Source organism: Marmota marmota, unplaced genomic scaffold, assembly GCF_001458135.2.
Source record: "Marmota marmota marmota unplaced genomic scaffold, marMar, whole genome shotgun sequence".
In the NCBI taxonomy this organism is placed as follows: Eukaryota; Metazoa; Chordata; class Mammalia; order Rodentia; family Sciuridae; genus Marmota; species Marmota marmota.
Window position 1 is genome coordinate 34340645 of NW_026000016.1, and position 19867 is coordinate 34360511.

Genomic DNA, 19867 nt, shown 5'->3' on the forward strand with positions numbered 1-19867 from the left:
CTGCAAATAGTGATAATTTAAGTTCTTCTTTTCCTATTTTGATGCCTTTAATTTCTTTCGTCTGTCTAATTGCTCTGGCCAGTGTTTCGAGAACTATGTTGAACAGAAGTGGAGAGAGAGGGCATCCCTGTCTTGTTCCAGATTTTAGAGGGAATGCCTTCAGTTTTTCTCCATTCAGAATGATGCTAGCCTGAGGCTTAGCATAGATTGCTTTTACAATATTGAGGTATGTTCCTGTTATCCCTAGTTTTTCTAGAGTTTTGAACATAAAGGGATGCTGTACTTTGTCGAATGCTTTTTCCGCATCTATCGAGATGATCATATGGTTCTTATTTTTAAGTCTATTGATGTGGTGAATAACATTTATTGATTTCCGTATATTGAAACAGCCTTGCATCCCAGGGATGAATCCTACTTGGTCATGGTGCACAATTTTTTTGATATGTTTTTGTATCCGATTCACCAAAATTTTATTGAGGATTTTTGCATCTAGGTTCATTAGAGATATTGGTCTGTAGTTTTCTTTCTTTGAAGTATCCAGTGGATTTACAATTATATTTTGAGCTCAAATGTTATTTCTTTTTTGTATTAGGGAATGAGCCCAGGAGTGCTCTACCACCAAGCTATATCCCCAGCTCTTTATATTTTTTTTGCTAAGTTGCCAAGGCTGGCCTTGAACTCACAATCCTCCTGCTTTAGTCTCATGAGTTGCTGGAATAACAAAACTGTACCACTGAGCCAGGCTCAAATATTACTTCCTTTTAAAAGTCTTTAACTCCAGACATAGTTAGTGTTTCATTTTCTGTGTCCTGATGACATTTTGCTAATACCTCTGTTGATTTATCAAATTGCAGTTATCTGTTTCTTGGGATCATATTAGGTTAACATTTATATTTCTCTGGTTTAGGCCTGACTTCCTATTGGTGCTCAAAAGTGGATTGTTCAGCTGGGTGCAGTGGCACATGCCTCAAAGCCAGCCTCAGCAAAAGCAAGACGCTAAGCAACACAGTGAGACCCTGTCTCTAAATAAAATATAAAATAGAACTGGGGATATGGCTCAGTGGTCAAGTGCCCCTGAGTTCAATCCCTGGTACTAAAAAAAAAAAAAAAATGGATTGTTGAATGAGTAAATTAACTAATCACCAAAGTAGGAGTGTCTATTAACTTGCCATATATGTTTTCTTTAATTATTTGTGTTTTCTAAATTTAATTTACTTATAACAATTTTTCATACTAATATGTATAGTGAGTTTTAAGAACTGCTTTTAGTTATTATTTTTTTCTGAAATAGATTCTGACATCAAAGTACTTGAAGATCAGTTTGATGAAGTCATAGTAGATATAGCAACAAAACGTAAGCAGTATCCCAGAAAGATCCTTGAATGTGTCATCAAAACCTTAAAGGCACAACATGAAGCTCTGGTAAGATGATTTATTTAATTTTTATGTATATTTTACCACAATAAAAAAATAAAGTATGTGAACTACATGGAGATAGATGATATTTTGTTCTCTTTGTCTTTCCTGTCTTAATCAGTACTATTTGTCTCTTAAGACTTATTCCTGATCTAAGTTGTATGAGGTGTGGAACACAGCTGATGTTAAAATTGAAATTGAAGATGGAAGCCTGATGATGACTTAATGATTCTGAGACCAGGAAGGGAAAGGAAATTTATCTTTTAACTGTTTTCTAGTTCTTATTTGTATTTGGAATATTATTTGTATATGGTTGTGTATTTTGGAATAACCCTTTAGTTAAATTGGTGGAGAAAATGATTTGAGTACTTATTTATAACGCTGAAATTCCAAATTTGCTTTATGAATTATGTATATATATATATATATTTTTTTTGCTTTAAAACTCAACCATCTGGGTCATAAGATCAGGAAGTCAACTCCTTCAGACTGATCTCTTTAGATAGGCAGAATGATAGACTTGCTTCTTCCAATTACTGTAAATATTAGTATTAACTGTATTATACCTTCATCTTTCAGATTTATTAGGACTGGAATAAATACAAAATAAGTCCACAAAGCAAATTAGATCTAAATGTCACCTTAGGGATTGTGGAAGGTTTATTGGAAGTGGCATTGCCCATTGAATACGAAATTTTTGCTGCTTTTAGACTATTCTATACTATTTGCCTTAAGTATTTGAAATCAGCATACTTTTGCATGTAAGTCTTCTAGTCATTTCCCTTTCAGGGATTGTTCTAGGTCATTAAAGACTGGGCTTAATACTTTAAAACACTTTAGTCATCATTCTATGAAAAAAAAATTATAAGGAGATCGTTTCTCTTTTTCTTCCATAGCAGTTATTCTTCAAATACCTAATGTGTTACCACTTTAAAATTTCTTGAGAAAAACATTCTAAGCGTGTGTATTTTCTACTGTCTCCTTCCTTGCCTAGGTGATGTACCCACTGTACTTGTTTAAAAGTGAGGTAAAATGGATGGAGTGAAGATACCAAAGAGTTCTTTCTTTCTTCTTTAAATTTTATTCCATTTTTTAAACTCTTTTGCTCCTTTTGACTTTGGGCAGGAATAAGAAGAAATATTTTCCTCTTTCTTGTTGCCTGAACTGTGGAATTACCAATAGTTCTAAAGTAGTTCAAGTGTTAATATAGGATATGTAGATTTTAGTGTGATGATATGGTAGCTCAACTATCATTTAGAATGGCATTTCTGTGGAAATACGAATTTTGAGTTTTCCTAAATGAACTTTTGAAATGTAGTTATTCATAATTTGGAAACTGCCCTGTACTTTAAACAAAACATTCAGGCTCTGTTTTTAATTTACTTGATTGGTTTTTCTGATTATACCTGTTTTTATGGTGCTATTTCTTAGTGTATGCAGCAGGTGGCAGTACTATAAAAGATATAAATTGGACTTCCTGACCTCACCTTTTTTCCTCCCTTTCCTACAGATTTCAGGATCTAAAATATATATTTTCCCCCTTAAAAAATGGTATTATTGATTACATAGTATATTTTCTTACATTAGTTGAAAGACATTACGTGAGACATTATATGATTAAATTGTCTGTTTTATTTATGCTATTTGCAGAAACAGTACCAACCTGTTGTACCTCCATTGGATCTAAAATATGACCCTGATTCAGGTAAGGCAGTGTTCATTTATGGTAAAAATGAAGCATGAGCTTGTGATTTTTATTAAGTTCTTGCTGTTCTTCTAAAGGTACAGCATCAAAGATGTCTTCCTTTGATACTTAACTACCAGTCATTCATATTTTACTCTTCATTCAGAGTTCTGAGAATTTGCTCTAAACCTGCTGTCTTTGAATCTCCAGGGCTGGACCCAGGAATCTAGACTTTATAAAGCTTTCTCCTGACCTAGATTACTATAACACATGCCCATTTCTAATTTTATTATAATAACTCTGTCTCTAATTGCTGTTACCGTCTGTTCTTTGCATTACAGTCAAAGTTATACTATTAAATCATAGTGTTATAACCTTCATTGGTTTCTCCTTGTTTACAAAATAAAATCCAATAAATAAAATTACATTGAACTTAAGAGATAGGTATTTATTGTACCTTTGAACCTAGTTTTATTTCCACTTAGATGTCTCCCTTAAAACACAGATAAATAAAATCAATACAAACAAACATATGGAAATGCAGCAATAGAGCTGACATTGCTAAAAATATGAATCATACATATTTTTAAATGTCTATTCTCACATTTTAAAACTTTAGCAATCTTCCTAACAGACTTTTTGAAATTTCCTTTGGCACTCAAAAATGCCATTTCTGAACAATTATTGAGGGGCGGGGAACCTAGCAAAACCCTTGATTTATTTGATTGAAATAGTTATGCTCATGGCTTGAAATACCCTGTCTTTCTTGAATTCTGAACTCTTTTTTTCACACCTCTCTCTCCCCTCCCACAATTTCCCAAATCTCCTAAACCAGCAGGATAAACTGAGAAGGACAAGTACAAGCATTAGAAACTGTTCTGAAGTTGATTAAAATCACAAAACTCGCAGTTTGACTTTTAAAAACTGACCTAGAACTTAATGCTTAATCAATTATCATGGTTCACCAAAAATGGGTAGTTTCCAAATACAGTGATTGACATGTATTTGTTTTGATTTTGCACAGCATAAAAACAGTAATTGAAATTTGTTTCTTTAAAATATACTGAAGTATCTCTTTTTAGATACAGTTAATTTTCACCTAAAGAAACCTGGTAACCTTTTTATCTAGGAGGGAATACAGATTTACTTAAAGGATCATTTGAAGGTTTATGTGATTTTACTCCCAACATTCTGGTTACATAGCATTAGTATAAAAATCTTCTGTGTCATATCCTTCTAATCTCAAAAGTAAGGAAAGGATTAATTAGTGTATATCTTTTGGAAAATGTATTGTTTTTCTTAATCATATAAATAATGTATGCATATTTGAAAACATTAACAAGCAAAAATAGTTTAAATCACATTTTTAACATGTCACCAGAATTAGGAGTAAAATTGTTTGATATCTACACCCTTAAACTGCCAGCAGATCCTGCAGCCTTTATCTTGAAACAAACATTCCAAATCCAGCTGCCACTCACCAAATCTACCTCTTAATACTTTTGTTCTGTTTATCATAGGCTTTCTCTCTCTCTGGGGATTGAACCCAAGGCCTTGAGTATGCTAAGCAAATACTTTACCACTGAGCTACATCTTCAGCCCTCATCATATCCCTTTAGTAGGACTACTGTAATAGCTTCCTTACTAGTCTCCTTTTCAATCCTATTTTTTATACCATATCCAGAGAATTCTTTTAAAGCAAAATCAGGTTGTTACCTCTTACTTAAAACCCTCCAGTTTCTCCCATTATACTTCATCTGTTCTAGAATTTGGTCCCTGGCTGCTTCTCTGATATCATCTCTGACCCTGGTATTTTTCTCACTCTTATCCTTGCTTATTGTTCTTCAATCACAATAGCATCCTTGCTGTTCCAGGATGTTCCAAGCTCACAGTAGTCCTGTGGCTTTCAGGCTTGCTTGCCCGAAACACATTTCTCTCTGAAACTATCTGCCCAACTCTCTCACTTCTTTCAATTCTCTATCAAACTATCACCTCATCAGAGGATCTTCCCAGAGAGCCTTTGTCAAATTCCCTTATGACCTTTATGGTCATATTCTATCACCTCCACCTGCTTTATTTTAGTCTAACACTTACTGATATCATTTCTATTTATTATTGTTGCCCTTCCCCTTTTCCCATATCTTAAGCTCTCACTTCTCTATGTCCTAACTTGTCAGGCTGTCCTGAATAGGAGCTGAGCATGCCCCCTTAGCCTTGAGTAATGGGGGTGTGGAATTGGAATCACATGCAGTGAGGCAAGTGGGCCTCACCTTCCCTTGATTGTCGTCTTCTGAGTTGCAAAATAGATTTCTCTCTCTGAAGACAAAGAATTCCCCATAGTTTATTTTATTTTTTACGTCCACTCACTTTCCTCCCTCCTCTCACTTTCACAAACCAATCCACAATACTCTGCAAATATATACGCGCTTCTTACTATTGGAGAGAAAGCCACACCTACCAAATGCCTGAAATTCACGCAGAATGTCCCTGTTCTGGGCGCCAACTATTGCCCATGTCCTGCGCAGGCAATGGAGTCAGGGTCCCTCTGCGTGAGTTGGGCTGGCAACGAAAAGACTACACAAACAAGAAATAATGTTTTTCGGGGATCAGGGACGGCTCTGAGACCTCAGGTGTCAGCTCCCACATTGGAGGGCAAGGGAAGTAAGGGAAGCAAGAGGCAAGAGAGCAAGCACACCCCAATCCCTGTTTTTATTTAGGGGAAAGACATTTGATAGAAAATTCCACCCAAATAAGGCAAGGGATTGTGTTACAACAAATGGGGATGTAGCCCAGTCCCCTTGGGTGACGCCCAAATCCTGAGTTACACTTCCTTGCCAAGGTGAGGCCCACTTGCCTCCCATAGCCAGTTCCACCCCCCATTACTCAAGACTAAGGGGGCGTGCTCCAACACTAAGATCAAGTGCACGCAAGAAATATTAATGCAAAAATTTTTGTATAGATGAGCTCATATTATTCTCCTTTTAAAATCAAGGATACTGTTCTTTTTTTTTTTTTTTTTTTCTTTTTGTTTTGGTGTCCTCTCTCCCTTCTCATCTGCCACTCCTTTAGATATTGAAAGTTAAGCTGGTATGAGTCCATTTTTCTCTGCACATGTAATTTTATAGGAGCATGTATAAACTGGATAATTTGGGGGCATAATTTATTTTACATAAAAGTGATTCATATATCAGGTTATCTACAATTTAGTCTTCTAACTCAAATTTATGGTGGAAATCCTCCAGTTGAACTGGCATAGATCTAACTTGGTTTTAAATTGTGGTTGTATTTTAAATATTTTTATAGTTATGTTTTTATTATTTTGATACTGGGGATTGAATCGAGGGACACTTTACCACTGAGCTACATCCCCAGCCCTTTTTATTTTTTAAGACAGGGTCTTGCTAAGTTTCTGAAGGCCTCTCTAAATTACTAAGGCTGACTTCAAAGGCAATCCTCCTGTCTCTGCCTCTAGAGTCATTAGGATTACAGGCCTGCACCACCATGCCTGGCTCTATAGTTAGTTTTTGTGTTTTTAATAAATATAAGTTTATCCTAAAAATTAACATAATTAAGAATTTTAAACAATTAGGAAATGATAATATACCATAGCCTCTTTTCCTAAGGCTACCTGATCGCATACACCTTCAAATAGGAACTACTGTTAGGAGTTTGGTATATCCAATTTTATGTTTTTATTAGTGCATTTGTATACAGATAGCACAGGAGTTTTTAAGTTGCTTTCTTATATAAATATTACATAATACGTTGTGTTTTGTCAATGTTTTTTTCACTCAACAATATATAGTTTACCTTCATGGTTTTTAATTGGTAATTTCTTCACCTGTTGGCAATTTTATTTATTTATTTAGGTTCTAGTTTTATTTCTAGATCTATGATCCATCTTAATTTTTATGAATATAGTGAAGTAAGGGTCAAGGCAATTTTATTTAAATGGGATTATATACACATAGTTCTTGAATTTTTTTGAAAAATTGTTTTTGTTCCTTAATTCCTCTTTCCTCCCATATTCCACTAACATCTGCCTATATACTTTCACATCTTCTAGAAAATCTTTATCCTAGTGTTTCAATTTTGCTAATCAGTTTTTCTATTTTTATATTATACTTGTTTTTAATTTATTATTTTTTTTTTCTTTCATGATGTGTGTTCTGATTTTCTTTAGCTATTGGAGAATCCAGAACTTTTTTTTTTTTTTTTTTTGGTACTGAGGATTGAATCCAGAGGCACCTTACCACTGAGCTACATCCTCAGCCCTTTTTTATTTTTTATCTTATTTTTCAAAAAATATTCTTTAGTTTTCAATGGACCTTTATTTCATTTATTTTATGTGGTGCTGAGAATTGAACCCAGTGCCTCACATATGATAGCCAAATGCTCTTCCACTGAGCTACAGCCCCAGCCCTCTTTTTTATTTTGAGACAAGGTCTCACTGAGTTGTTTAGGGCCTTGATAAGTTGCTGAGACTAGCTGCAAATTTGTGATTCTCCTGCCTCAGCCTCCTAATCTCTGAGATTACAGGTGTGCACCACTGCACCTGGGGGTCTCAAACAATTTTTGAAGTCATCATCAGGTTGCTCTATTTTAATTTCATTTGCAGGAGGTTCCTCTCCCCAACATTAGTTATATCAGTCATCTTTCATGTTTTTAATTTCTTCACGTATGTTAGAATTTTTTCATGCTCTTCTTGAATAGAATTTTTCTTGTGCTTATTTTCTTGTTTTTGCTTTCACCCTTCCTTGTCCAGTATTTTTGTGGTTGCCTTCATTTGGCCTCAACAATCCCATGTAAGAATCATATCTTAAATTGGCTCATATCCCACTATTGATACTGGAGCCAGTCAGTCAGCATGTGGCCTGGTCCAGGTCCAGGCCTTGAGGTATTATTTGTTTCTCATTGTTTTTGCTATAGATTTAAGTAAGCTTCAGATCCTGACAGTGGTGGAAGGCAGGCTCCCCCACCCCCACCCCCACCCCAGCCTCTTTTTCAAGGTGGGAAAACTCACCTCAGCCCTTAGTTTCAAAAGTGAAATGGACACTTTCCATTTCCTGCTCTTCTAGAACACATTGAACCCCTTTCATTTTTGCAGGAGACAAATTTCTGGCTACTTTTGCCTTGCATGGGCATGGATGTGATCCACAATTGTAATCCCATTAATTAGCTCAGGAGCCTGAGGCAGGAGGATTACAAGTTTGAAGGCCAGCCTAAGCAATTTAGCAGGATCCTGTCTCAAAAAGGATCGGGGGTGTTACTCAGTGGTAAAGCACCCCTGGATTCAATCCTCAGTGTTGATAGGTAGATAGATAGATTGATTGATTTTTGTATCCAACATTGTTTGAGGCAAAGATAGGGTGTTTTATGAACTTCCAAAATCACTTGACTAGAAATCTAGGATACTTTTTAAAAACACAAATCAATTTTCATTCCTCTGCTTAAAATCCCTAAATCTTTTGATATAAAAATATACATACAGGGCTGGTGTTGTAGCTCAGTGGTAGAGCTCTTGCCTTGCATGCGTGAGGAACTGGGTTTGATTCTTAGCACTATTTTAAATAAATAAAGGTCCATTGACAACTGAAAAAATATTTTAAAAAAATATACATACATATATATGTAATAAAGTTTGAACTTCTCTGCATTCCCTTAGATGATTTGACCCCCATTTGCCTCTCTAAATCCATTTCAGGCACTTTCCTTTGGCTATCGCCCCCCATTGCCTACCCATCTTTCAGTTCATTGAAGGTGTCTCACTTTCACACATGCTTCCCCTCCTCTTCCCATGTTTTCTTTCTCATTTAAATGTTACCCTCTCAGAGTTCTTTCCTAACCATCCTAATTAAAATGTCTCCCTCCCTAGATCTTTATCATAACATGTTTATTTCTTTAATACTACTAGTTATAATTTATTTGTGGGTTTCCTTATTTATAGTCTCTCTTTCACACCTACAACTGAAAGTTCTATGAAATTTTTTCCAGTATATTTACATTATATGTAGCCAGTGTAATAGCACCATGCTCATAAATACTTAGTGTGTGACCTCTGTCCATTTAATCATACATGTTGAATGTCTACTGTGTGCCAGAACTGTTCCCAGCATGGAGGACATAATGGTGAGCAGCAACATAAAGTCTTTGCTTTGTGAAGCTTACATTCTAGTGGGAGGAAAAAGTAATAAATACAAAAATAAGTTAGTGACATCAGTGCCAAGATGATGTGTTTAAGTGATAGGAAACACATTTCTGTGGTAGTAACGGAAAGGAATTTTATTTGGTGACCATCAAGAGGAAGAGCTCTCTAAGCAAAGGGAAGAGCTAGAACAAAGTTCCTAAGTCAGGAATGAGCTTAGGTATTTATGGAATAAAATCCACTGAGTACAGTGGAGTGAACAGAGGGAAAGAACTTTACAAGCTAAGATTAGCGATTTCTCTGAGGCCAGATAAAATGAGTGAGGGTAAGGGGTTTAACAATGCCTTAGAGAGACTTCACAGTGCTGAAGGAAGTGGCAAGGTATGTGTGGGAATGGGTGTGGAGGACTATGTCCAATAAGCAGATCTCTTTAAGTTCTAGAAAATCATAAATCATGGCTTAGTTTTTGTTTTCATTTTCACCAGGGATGCTGTTTTCCTATTCATGGTTCTAATTAATGATTTTAGTTGTATTCTCAGAAACCAGTACAAACCAGTCATCCTGTGCTATGTGATCTTGCTTGTTCATATGTATAACATACATTGGAAATAGAAAACAAACAGTCAGTTAATACATTTTTGCTGAATTCCTGAATTTGTGCCTGCTTTGGAAGTTCATGTTTCCTACTTTAGTCACTGTGATAACCCGAAAGCAAAACTAGGCTGATTACTCAATCTTTCATTTCTACTTTTTCATTTCCCTGTGTTTTAGAAAGCAGCAGCTAGGGAAGGCAGCATTCTCAAGGGTGCTTAACTTCCACATTTTTAAGGACAAACATTTTTTAATATCCTTGAAGTAATCTACTGATTAACTGTCTACCAATAAAATGTGGTTCTCATTTGTCAGTAACAACCTTTTATAATTCTACTAGTATAATGAATAATTGCCTCTATCTTGCCCTTTTTTTTTAAAAGTCCTTGAAATTAATTTGAAGAGCTCTCCCTCCCTTCTGTCCTCTCCTTCTCCCTCCCTCCCCCCTTTCTCTTTCTTCTTCTTCTTTTTTTCTTTGTTCTTCATTAAACATGTGATGGCAAGGAGCTATTTTAAGTTTCATACAGCAGCCTCAATAATACTTCAGTTCTTTACTAACTCTACAAGCAGAGGACTTAAAGGCATTTCCTCTTCTTTCTTAACAATGCTGTCCTTCTTAGGCTACAATATTTATAGGTAGCCATGCACTTATAAGTAGTTATGTTTTATAAGTTCAAAGTCTGGGCTTTGGAATTAGAAATGCATTCCCCCTTGACAAAAAAAAATTGTAAATTATTAGAAATGAGTGAGTTTCTAGGCTCCCCCTTAAAGGCTTGTTGAACATACAGTGTAACTGAAATACTACACATTGGTGATAAAAGATATTAGGAATATCACATTTCAGGTACATAGTTTTTACTGTGTGATGTTTAGGTAGGATTTTTTTCAGGGCAAAGTCTAGATCCCTAAACTTTGGATTCCACCATTGTTTGTGGCAAAGAGGGTAAATAGTGGTGCCATGAAGATTTGGGGTTTTTTTTTGTTTGTTTTAGTCTGGGTATTGAACCCATGGGCATTTTACCACTGAACCACCTCCCCAGCCCTTTTTATTTTTTATTTAGAGACAGGGTCTTGCTTAGTTGGTTAGGGTCTAAGTTGTTGAGATTGGCCTCGAGCTTGCTATCCTGTCTCAGCTGCTAGAGTCACTGAGATGATAGGCTTCTGCCACTATGCCTGGCAAAATTGTCTTATTGAGGCTATTGAGAATGCTTCTGCCTATTCCATATTCTGCATGGCCTGGACCAGACATCTACATGTGAGACATTCTTAAATTAGATTTTGAATTGGGAGTACCTATATGCTCTCACAGTTAAAAAATGTGAAAAATTCACATAGAGTAATCTTGAGTGAGGGAGTGAGATGTTTGTATATTTTGAAATTTCCTAAACAGATATTACTGTTGGAAATTATTTATTATTCCATTATCAGACAGCATAGTCACATATTTAGTGATCTTTTTAAATGTGTCTCCTCCTACCTTGTCTCTTTTTAAAAATCTTTAGTTCTGTTCTTAAAATTATTGATACTGCTTAGTTTTTTAAATGCAAAGAATTTAATTTACTTAACTCAAAAATATTATAAAGTTAATAGTTAAAACATTTAACTCCATAATTGTGCTATTTTAATTCTTTATCAGGCATAATTATTTTTGTTTCAAGATATTTTCATTATGTTGGAGCTAATTTTCTTTTTGTGGTGCTAGGGATCAAACTCAGTGTCTTGTGCATGCTAGGCAAGCTCTGTACCACTGAACTATATCCTCAGCCTTGCTTGAGCTAACTTTTAAATATTTCATAACCTCTGTTCTTCTGAAGATAGTGTAATTCCTGGCAAAGTGGTATTTGGGAAAGTTGCATATAGAATATAGACGAGTACATGCTTTGGATTCTAGGAGATGTAAATTCTAATTCTCTTCAATTGTAGATTCGTTTCTCAGCATCTAATTTTTTTTAACCTATAAAAGAAGGCAAATGAAATCTGCTTGCCTTACAGGGTTACTAAAATTACATAATGTAGATTGGCATGGCAACATGTACTATTGTAGGAATGGGCTAAGTAGGAACAAGTAGAGAAAGCTTTCATGTTGTATTTCTTTCCTGAAATCTTCCCTTTCATTGTCAGATTTCTTAATAGAATCATCTCACAAGCATTACTTTTTTTTTTTTTTTTTTAAATATTTATTTATTTATTTTTAGTTTTCGGCAGGCACAACATCTTTGTTTGTATGTGGTGCTGAGGATCGAACCCGGGCCGCACGCATGCCAGGCGAGCGCGCTACCGCTTGAGCCACATCCCCAGCCCCACAAGCATTACTTTTAACCAAATCTCAGTCACTCTTGTAAAAAAAAATCAGTAGTATTTAGTATTTATATTGTTATGACTATATAAATGTTCTTCAATCTGAGTCAGGTAATTATTACTATGAGTGTATTTCTTTCTTGAATAGTTTTTTGCTCCCTTCTGGAATGATAATTGCTTTAATTTTCTTTTTGGTTCGTTCTTTCCCAAACACTTCAGGTTATCCATCAAATCCACTTTTAAGTTCCTTTCTTTTCTTGGAAATAATCTGGGAACCTTCCACCTTCCTATTCCAAATCTGGACTGGGTACTCTCTAAGCCTGCTGCAGAGAGCTTTCATCCTATCTGTTCCTTTCATTATCATTCTGGGAATTTCCTTTACTTGTCTCCTGTTTTGGATCACATTTCCTGGTTCCTGTTTTCTCCTGTTTCTTGATTTATTCCCTTGTTTTGGTATAGCATATCCTCTGCCACCCACCTCCTACCCCTATAGTCCCCAAGCTCCTCCAAGCACCAAATCCTCTTTTAAGGCAGCTCTCTTATAATACCTGTGATTTTCTTTTCCCTTTAGTTTTCCTGTTAGATTGACCTCACCCTTTTGTGCCTGTATAGTATTCTCTATTATATAGCCTAGCTCCATCATAACTATTGTGCACTTCTTCTACATGTTAGGTGTTCAACACCAGAGATCATAAGATGAGAGCATGAGGTTCCTGTTCCCAAGGTAGTTCTAGAAGATAAAGAATACTAGAGTTCTCCTTGGAGCAGGTACTGCCCCCTAGTGGTCCTTTTTAAAAAGTTGGGGGACATTTTTGAGTTACCATAGTAATGAGAAGGGTATAGCTGGCATTTCATACTCAGGCCAGGGATACTAAATATCTTATATGTCCTGCACAACTTTAGAATATCCCTTCAGACATTCATGTGTGACAATCTGTATTCAAACTTAAGACCTAACTACGTTTTGTATACAAGCCCAATCTACTTTTGCATTGCGTGTGTAACAGATGGAAAGCTTTGTTGTTCAGCAATATATAAGTTTATAGACCAAAAAAGTAATGAGGTGTTTTAGGAATTCTTTACATTAGTCATTGATAGTTCTTAGTCTCTAAGAATCTTCCAATTAGAGAATCATAGTGAAGGCTTCACAAATTGGTGAACATAATTATTGGTACTGTTAATAAAACATTGAATAGAATCACTCAGGTGATAGATCATTTTGTAAACTATGCAGTAACAATGAAGAAGATTAGGATTGCCTTACTATATAAGTAAAAGTAAGATAACTTTCTACAGTAAATGCTAAAATATATTGTGTTCATTGTGTGTGTGTGTCTGTGTGTTGGTATAACGTGCAGTGCACAGCTTGGTGAATTTATACACATATATACATGTACCTGCCACCTTGATTTAGGTATACAGTATCTGCATAGTTGGAAAGAAGGATATACTTATTTTTAAGCTCTGCATTTTCAAATAATGTTCCCATTATGTTTATAATTATACAATAAATATAGTTTGGAGTATCAAAAGAATCTGAAAGCATAAGTAAAATAGTGTATTTGTTACATTTTTTTAGATTAACAATAGGGCCTATTGCTTTAAAAAAGATATTGAGCATATCATTTGAAAATGGAACTAACACATGTGTATCCTGTTTCCTAATTTTATAGACACTCTGTGTAACATTCCAGTATCCCCAAAAGTTTCCTTATACCTCTTTTTGGTCAGTATTCTACTTCTACTAGAGGTGACCACTTTTCTGACTTACATCATTATAGATTTGTTTTATGTGTTCTTGAACTTCGTATAAATGGAATTGTACAGTTATGTACTCTTGTGTTGCCTTCTTTAGCTCTGAGTTGTTTCTTTGAGATTTCATCCATGTTTTAAGGGTAGTAAAAAAGTTTTTTTCATTGTTGTGTAGTATTCTACCATGTGTCTATAAACAGTTTATTCTGTTCTTCCACTAATTGTCATTTGGATTGTTTGAAGATTTGGGCTATATGCGTAGTGCAACTCTGAATATTCATATACTGTTTTTGTACTCATTTCTTATGGGTATAAATCTAGAAATAGTTTTTGTGTCATGTGATAGGCATATATTTAGTCTTTATAGCTACTGCAGAAAGTTTTCCAGTTTACATTTCAATCAGCAGGCATGGTAATTGTTCCACTTGCTTCATATCCTTACCAACACTTGATATTGTTAGTGTATCATATAAGGCTCAGTCAAAAACTGAAAGTTTAACATGGTATCATATCTTTAGATATATTTGAAATTTTAAATGAGGTTTGTTTTAGTTGCAAAGAAATATCTGCATATATTTAAAAATAAATCACTGTATTACTCACCAGTTACTATAACAAATACTTGAAATAATCAACTTATGAAAAGAAAAGGTTTATTTCAACTCACAGTTTTAGAGGTATCAGTCCACGATCAGTTGGCCTTATCATGGCACATCGTGACAGGAATGTGCAACAGAATAAAACTTCTCACCTCATGGCTAGTAAGGGAAAGAGAGAAGAGGAAGGTACTGGGGTTCCACAATCCCCTTGTGGAAGACAAACCCCCAGTGGCTTGAAGCCCTCCTGCTAGACCCCACCTCTAAATATTTCCACCATCTCCTAATAGTGCCAAACTGGGGACCAAGCCTTTAACACACGAGTTTTTAGGGGCATTAAAGATCCAAACTATAGCACTTGCTGAGAATTTTAATTTTCACCTAGCATAGGCCTTAATATATTGATTTGAAAATTGCTTTCATGTTGTACTAGTTATCAGTTGTAGCCTAACAAATTATCTAGAAAATTATACTACAAATGAACAGAAAAGAACAAAAACAGGGGCTGGGGTTGTAGCTCAGTGGTAGAGCACTTGCCTAGCATGTGTGAGGTGCTGGGTTCAATTCTCAGTACTGCATATGGATAAATAAAATAAAGGTCCATCAACAACAAAAAAATTTTTTAAAAAGAACAACAATGGTATATTATAAAAAATTAAACAAAAAGAAGGCAGTAACAAAGGAACCCAGGAACAAAAATGGTATAATAATATACAAAAAAAAGTGGCAAAAGTCCTTCTTTATTAATAATTACCTTAAATATAAATGGACTAAAAACTCTCTAATTCAAAGTAGAAGTTGGCAAATGGAGAAAAAAGACATGATTGAACTATATTCCGTCTAGAGAGAGTCATTTGAAATCCAAAGGCATGAACAGGTTGAAATTGAAAAAATGAATGAAGATATTCCATGCAAACAGTAACCAAAACAGAGCTCTTGTTGGGTTAATAATTGATAGAGCTTCTGAATTGATTGACTTCCTTTTATCAATAAAGTCTTTTTGATAACAACTTTTGACTTAGAGTTTATTTTGTTTGATATTAGTATAACCACCATAGCCTGATTGTATATCTAAGTTCAAAAATCTTTTGCTTAAGTATTAACCTATATTCTAAAATATGATGATGGTGTTCAGAGATGTTATATATGATGGTAGATAATATATAGAATGAACATTGCACTCTCTTCTAGGAGCACACACTATTAGGACTGCTCATGGTAGAATCTTGTCTACTACCTTATGCCTCTAACTTTTAGTTTTACTTTACTGTTTTAATGTTCTTATAGTCTTTTCATTTATCCAAATTAACTTACTAGGATGTTTGTTTTAATAGATTACAAGGCAATCTAAGGAAGATTAAGTTAAAGCAAATGGTCCTAACAGATTTGTGTCCAGATAGCATCTGAATGCTTCTATGATTTGCTGTTTGATTAAAAAACCTAATATTGCTTGGTGATGTTTTTGTAGATTCTCGCATGGAAAGTCTGAAATGCAGAGGGGAAACCATAGCTAAGGTGATCAGTGAAGCCGTCAAGGTAAAAACTATGTGATAAAAAAGTATAAAGTGAACAAAATGAATGACTACTTATTTACTCTCAACATCTATATGTGTTTTAGTGTATTATAATTCTTAGTCTTTTAAATAGATGTTTAATGGGCTGGGGCTGGGGCTCAGTGGTAGAGTGCTTGCCTCTAGCATGTGTGAGGCACTGGTTTTATCCTCAGCACCACATAAAAATAAATTAATAAACAAAGATATTGTGTGTCCCTCTACAACTAAAAAATATTTAAAAATAAATAAATAGATGTTTAATAAATGTATCAAGCAACAATAAAATTCAGAACACTTTATTAGGCACATTAAAGGTATATTAAAGGTTGGTATTATTATCCAGAATCATCTAATGGGCTGAGTATTAGCAGCCCATTAGATGATTCTGGTTAATAATACTAGCTAACATTTATTGTCTACTTGGAGTGAATCAGGCACCATGTAACTGCTTTACATTTATTACTTCATTTAATCCTTATACTAACCCTATGTTATAGGTACTATATTTCCCCCATTTTACAGATAAGGAAACTGAGATGCTAAGGTAGCCAAGCCAGGATTTAAACCGTGAATGTTTGGCTCTAGAATTTATATACTTTTCTCTCTCTCTCTCTCTCTCTCTCTCTCTCTCTCTCTCTCTCTCTCTTTCGGTATTTGGCAGCTGAATGCAAGGCCTCACATATGTTAAAAGGACTTACTGTACCACTGAGCAATCCCCACACCTCACCTAGAATCTATACTCTTAATCACTATATTATACTACTCCTCCAACTGGAGAATCTTGATATTATTATAATGAAAATGTTTATGGTTTGATATTTATTTTATCCAAACAGGAAACATTTGGAGTTCTAGTATATGAAAATTATTTTTAAACTCCTTCAGAATCTCCCCTGTTCTAATGTTAATTTTCTGTAATATTCTTTTGAGGTTTGGATTGATTCTATAATTTTCTAGTAATTATCTCTCTCTCAGCATGTTCTTGATTGGGTATTGGCAAATTAGGGTAGGCCAAGCTAAAATTCAGCCTACCCCATTTTTTTTTTTTAAGAGAGAGAGAGAGAGAGAATTTTCAATATTTATTTTTTAGGTTTTTTTTGGCGTACACTACATCTTTGTTTGTTTGTGGTGCTGAGGATCGAACCCGGGCTGCACGCATGCCAGGCGAGCGCGCTACCGCTTGAGCCACATCCCCAGCCCCGCACTTATCCCATTTTTGTAAATAAAGTTTTACTAAAATATAGCTATGTCCATTCATTCACTTATTTTCTGAGGTTTCTTTCACATTACAACAGCAGAATTGCATTCTTATGGTAGGAGACGCAAACCTCCAGAGCAAAACTATTTACTGTCTGGTCCTTTACAAGAAAAATGTACTGATCCCTCTTCTTGATTATTAAGCTTTGCAAAGTACTCCTTAATCCTAAAATACAGAATTTCAGACATTAGATCCTTAGCTCTGAAATTCTGTTATTCCATTCTGTTGAATTTAATTTTAATACCAGACATTGTAGGATAAGAATAAATCTTTCTAGTCTTAGCTTTTAGTAAAAATTCCTCGGCTTAAACTGTTATTTTGAAGATAAAAGCAGAATATCCATAACCCCAAGAAATTAGGTCTCAAAAAAGCCTTGACCTGAAGATAGTGCTGCGTCCATATGTTTGTATTACAACCTGAGATTGATGTTGATTGTTACTTTTTTAAGGCTTTGCCTGCATTGATTGAACAAGGAGATGGATTTTCCCAAGTTTTGAAGATGCAACCTATTATTCAGCTCCAGAGGATCCACCAAGAAATCTTTTCCAGTTGTAGAAAACCAGATGCTAAACCCGAGAGCTTTATAACACAAATAGAAACCACACCAATGGAGACTGCTCCCAGGAAAACCTCTGATATGGTACTGAAAAGAAAGCGAACTAAAGACTGCCCCCAGAGAAAATGGTATCCACTGCGGCCAAAGAGAATTAATCTGGATTCATAAGCTCTTTTGTTTGAGACTATAGGTGCTGTCAGTGTTTAGATTACCATCTACTACTTAGACAGGACTTTATTTAACCAACAAATAATTCTTACTAGTGAGTCATTGATACAAACATAGTAAGTCTGTGCTGGGATATGATATAATATTGTGTTTCTTTTCATTTCATTTCATGTATACTAGGTGAAAAGTGTTTTTAGGTTGGGTTTTATTTTTGTTGGTGGTGGTTTTTGGGGGTCTTTGTTTTGTTTTGTTTGAAGTTGGCACAAATCACATCAGTGGACATTAAGAGTGCAAATTTTTTACTTTCCTTAAATGCCATCAACTCTTGGCTGCCTTGCTGCTTTTGAGGAATTGTATAAGTAATGTATTCTATTGATTTCCTTGACGTATATCTTTCCTTAAAACAAGAGGGGGAGGCTGTGTGATGATTCATTCAGTGCTGAAAACAAATCAGTTCTATACAGGAGCAGATGCATTTTTTTATATGTAGGATTTTATTTGTTTGGAGTGCTGGGGTTGGGACCCAAGGCCTTGTGCATGCCACACCTGTGCTCTACCTCTCAGCTAGAGTTGCATATCAACTTAATGTGCAAATGACAATACTGGCTTTGAATTTGTTATTCTGAAATCAGTTAATTTGTATTTGTGGGATTAATTTTAGGCTTTTTTTGGGTTTGCTTCAAAAGACAAAGATGGCTATTATTTGTGCAAGAATTATTATTCAGAATGAACATTGGCAAGTAGCCAGTGTTTCTGGCCTATAATTTTATTTTTCATGAATATTTAACATAATTTGACTTGGAAACTAATAATTTTTTTCTTAGGATTCCTCATTTCTTTCTTTTTCTTTAGTGTTTTTTTTTTTTTTGGTTGTAGTTGGACACAGTATCTTTATTTTTATGTGGTGCTGAGGATCGAACCCAGTGCCTCACACGTGCGAGGCGGGCACTCTACCACTGAGCTACAGCCCCAGCCCTCATTTATTTCATTATACATAAATTCTTTCAGCTCAAAGTATATATCAGATTAACTGGCAAATTTTCATTATACAACAAATGCAATAATACTGAACAATTTTACATTTAAGGATATTTGTAAGTCAAATAGATAATCATTGATGGAAGCCTGAGAAAATGTATTACATATATTTCTAACATTTAACTACAGTTTCCTATAGCACTTTTGGTGCCTCTTATAATATGCAAAGTAGGCAGGACCATATAACTTACCATGTTTCCCTTTTGATATGTATACTACTTTTCTCCACTTCCAAAGGAATTTACTAATCATGGCTTAGATTTTTTTATATATTTGTTGCTCATAATATCTTAATAATCATAAATGTCTAGATTTGTGAAGCCTGTTTCCGTGAAGAAAACTTATAAAGTCACTTTATTGCATTTTTACATTCTATGTTTTAATGTTACAGTTCCATATCTGTATATTTGTATATAATGTTTTTAATCAACATAATGTACAAAGACTGACTTTGATACTATGTATTTTTAAGAGTTTTCAGTGGGTGTTCTTGAGCTCAGCTTTAGTTGAATTGCAGGTCAGCACCTTGCATTTCAGAACATATTAAACTTCACTTTAAAATTGTTTTGAGGCTATAGAATATTGCTCTTTTTACAGTGCTAACTTCATACTGTTGTTTTGGGTAGAGGCCTGCTGCAAGACTGATGTAGCACAGAGACCTTTCTTGCAGTCATGCCAGAAAGATTTCAGACATGTCACTCAAGGTAACAGGCATGAATTTATTAGAAGGGATAGAAAAGAGGAAAAGGGGACACTCTTAAGGGAAAGAGTAGGTCCTCTCAGGAGAGGGATGGCATGCTGCTCTGGCTTTC

At 34.9% G+C, this 19867-nt stretch overlaps 1 protein-coding gene across 1 annotated transcript in view; it reads left to right on the forward strand.

Moving 5' to 3' along the window:
- Nucleotides 1-19619, forward strand: part of Nsl1 (NSL1 component of MIS12 kinetochore complex) — a 33692-nt gene extending 14073 nt beyond the window's left edge. Inside the window, exons 3-6 of the mRNA XM_015483663.2 lie at nucleotides 1292-1422; nucleotides 3067-3121; nucleotides 15951-16018; nucleotides 17742-19619. Of these exons, the coding sequence (XP_015339149.1) occupies nucleotides 1292-1422; nucleotides 3067-3121; nucleotides 15951-16018; nucleotides 17742-18017 (530 nt within the window). The 3' untranslated portion in view covers nucleotides 18018-19619. The remainder of the gene's footprint in view (nucleotides 1-1291; nucleotides 1423-3066; nucleotides 3122-15950; nucleotides 16019-17741) is intronic.
- The last annotated feature ends 248 nt before the right edge of the window (nucleotides 19620-19867 follow it).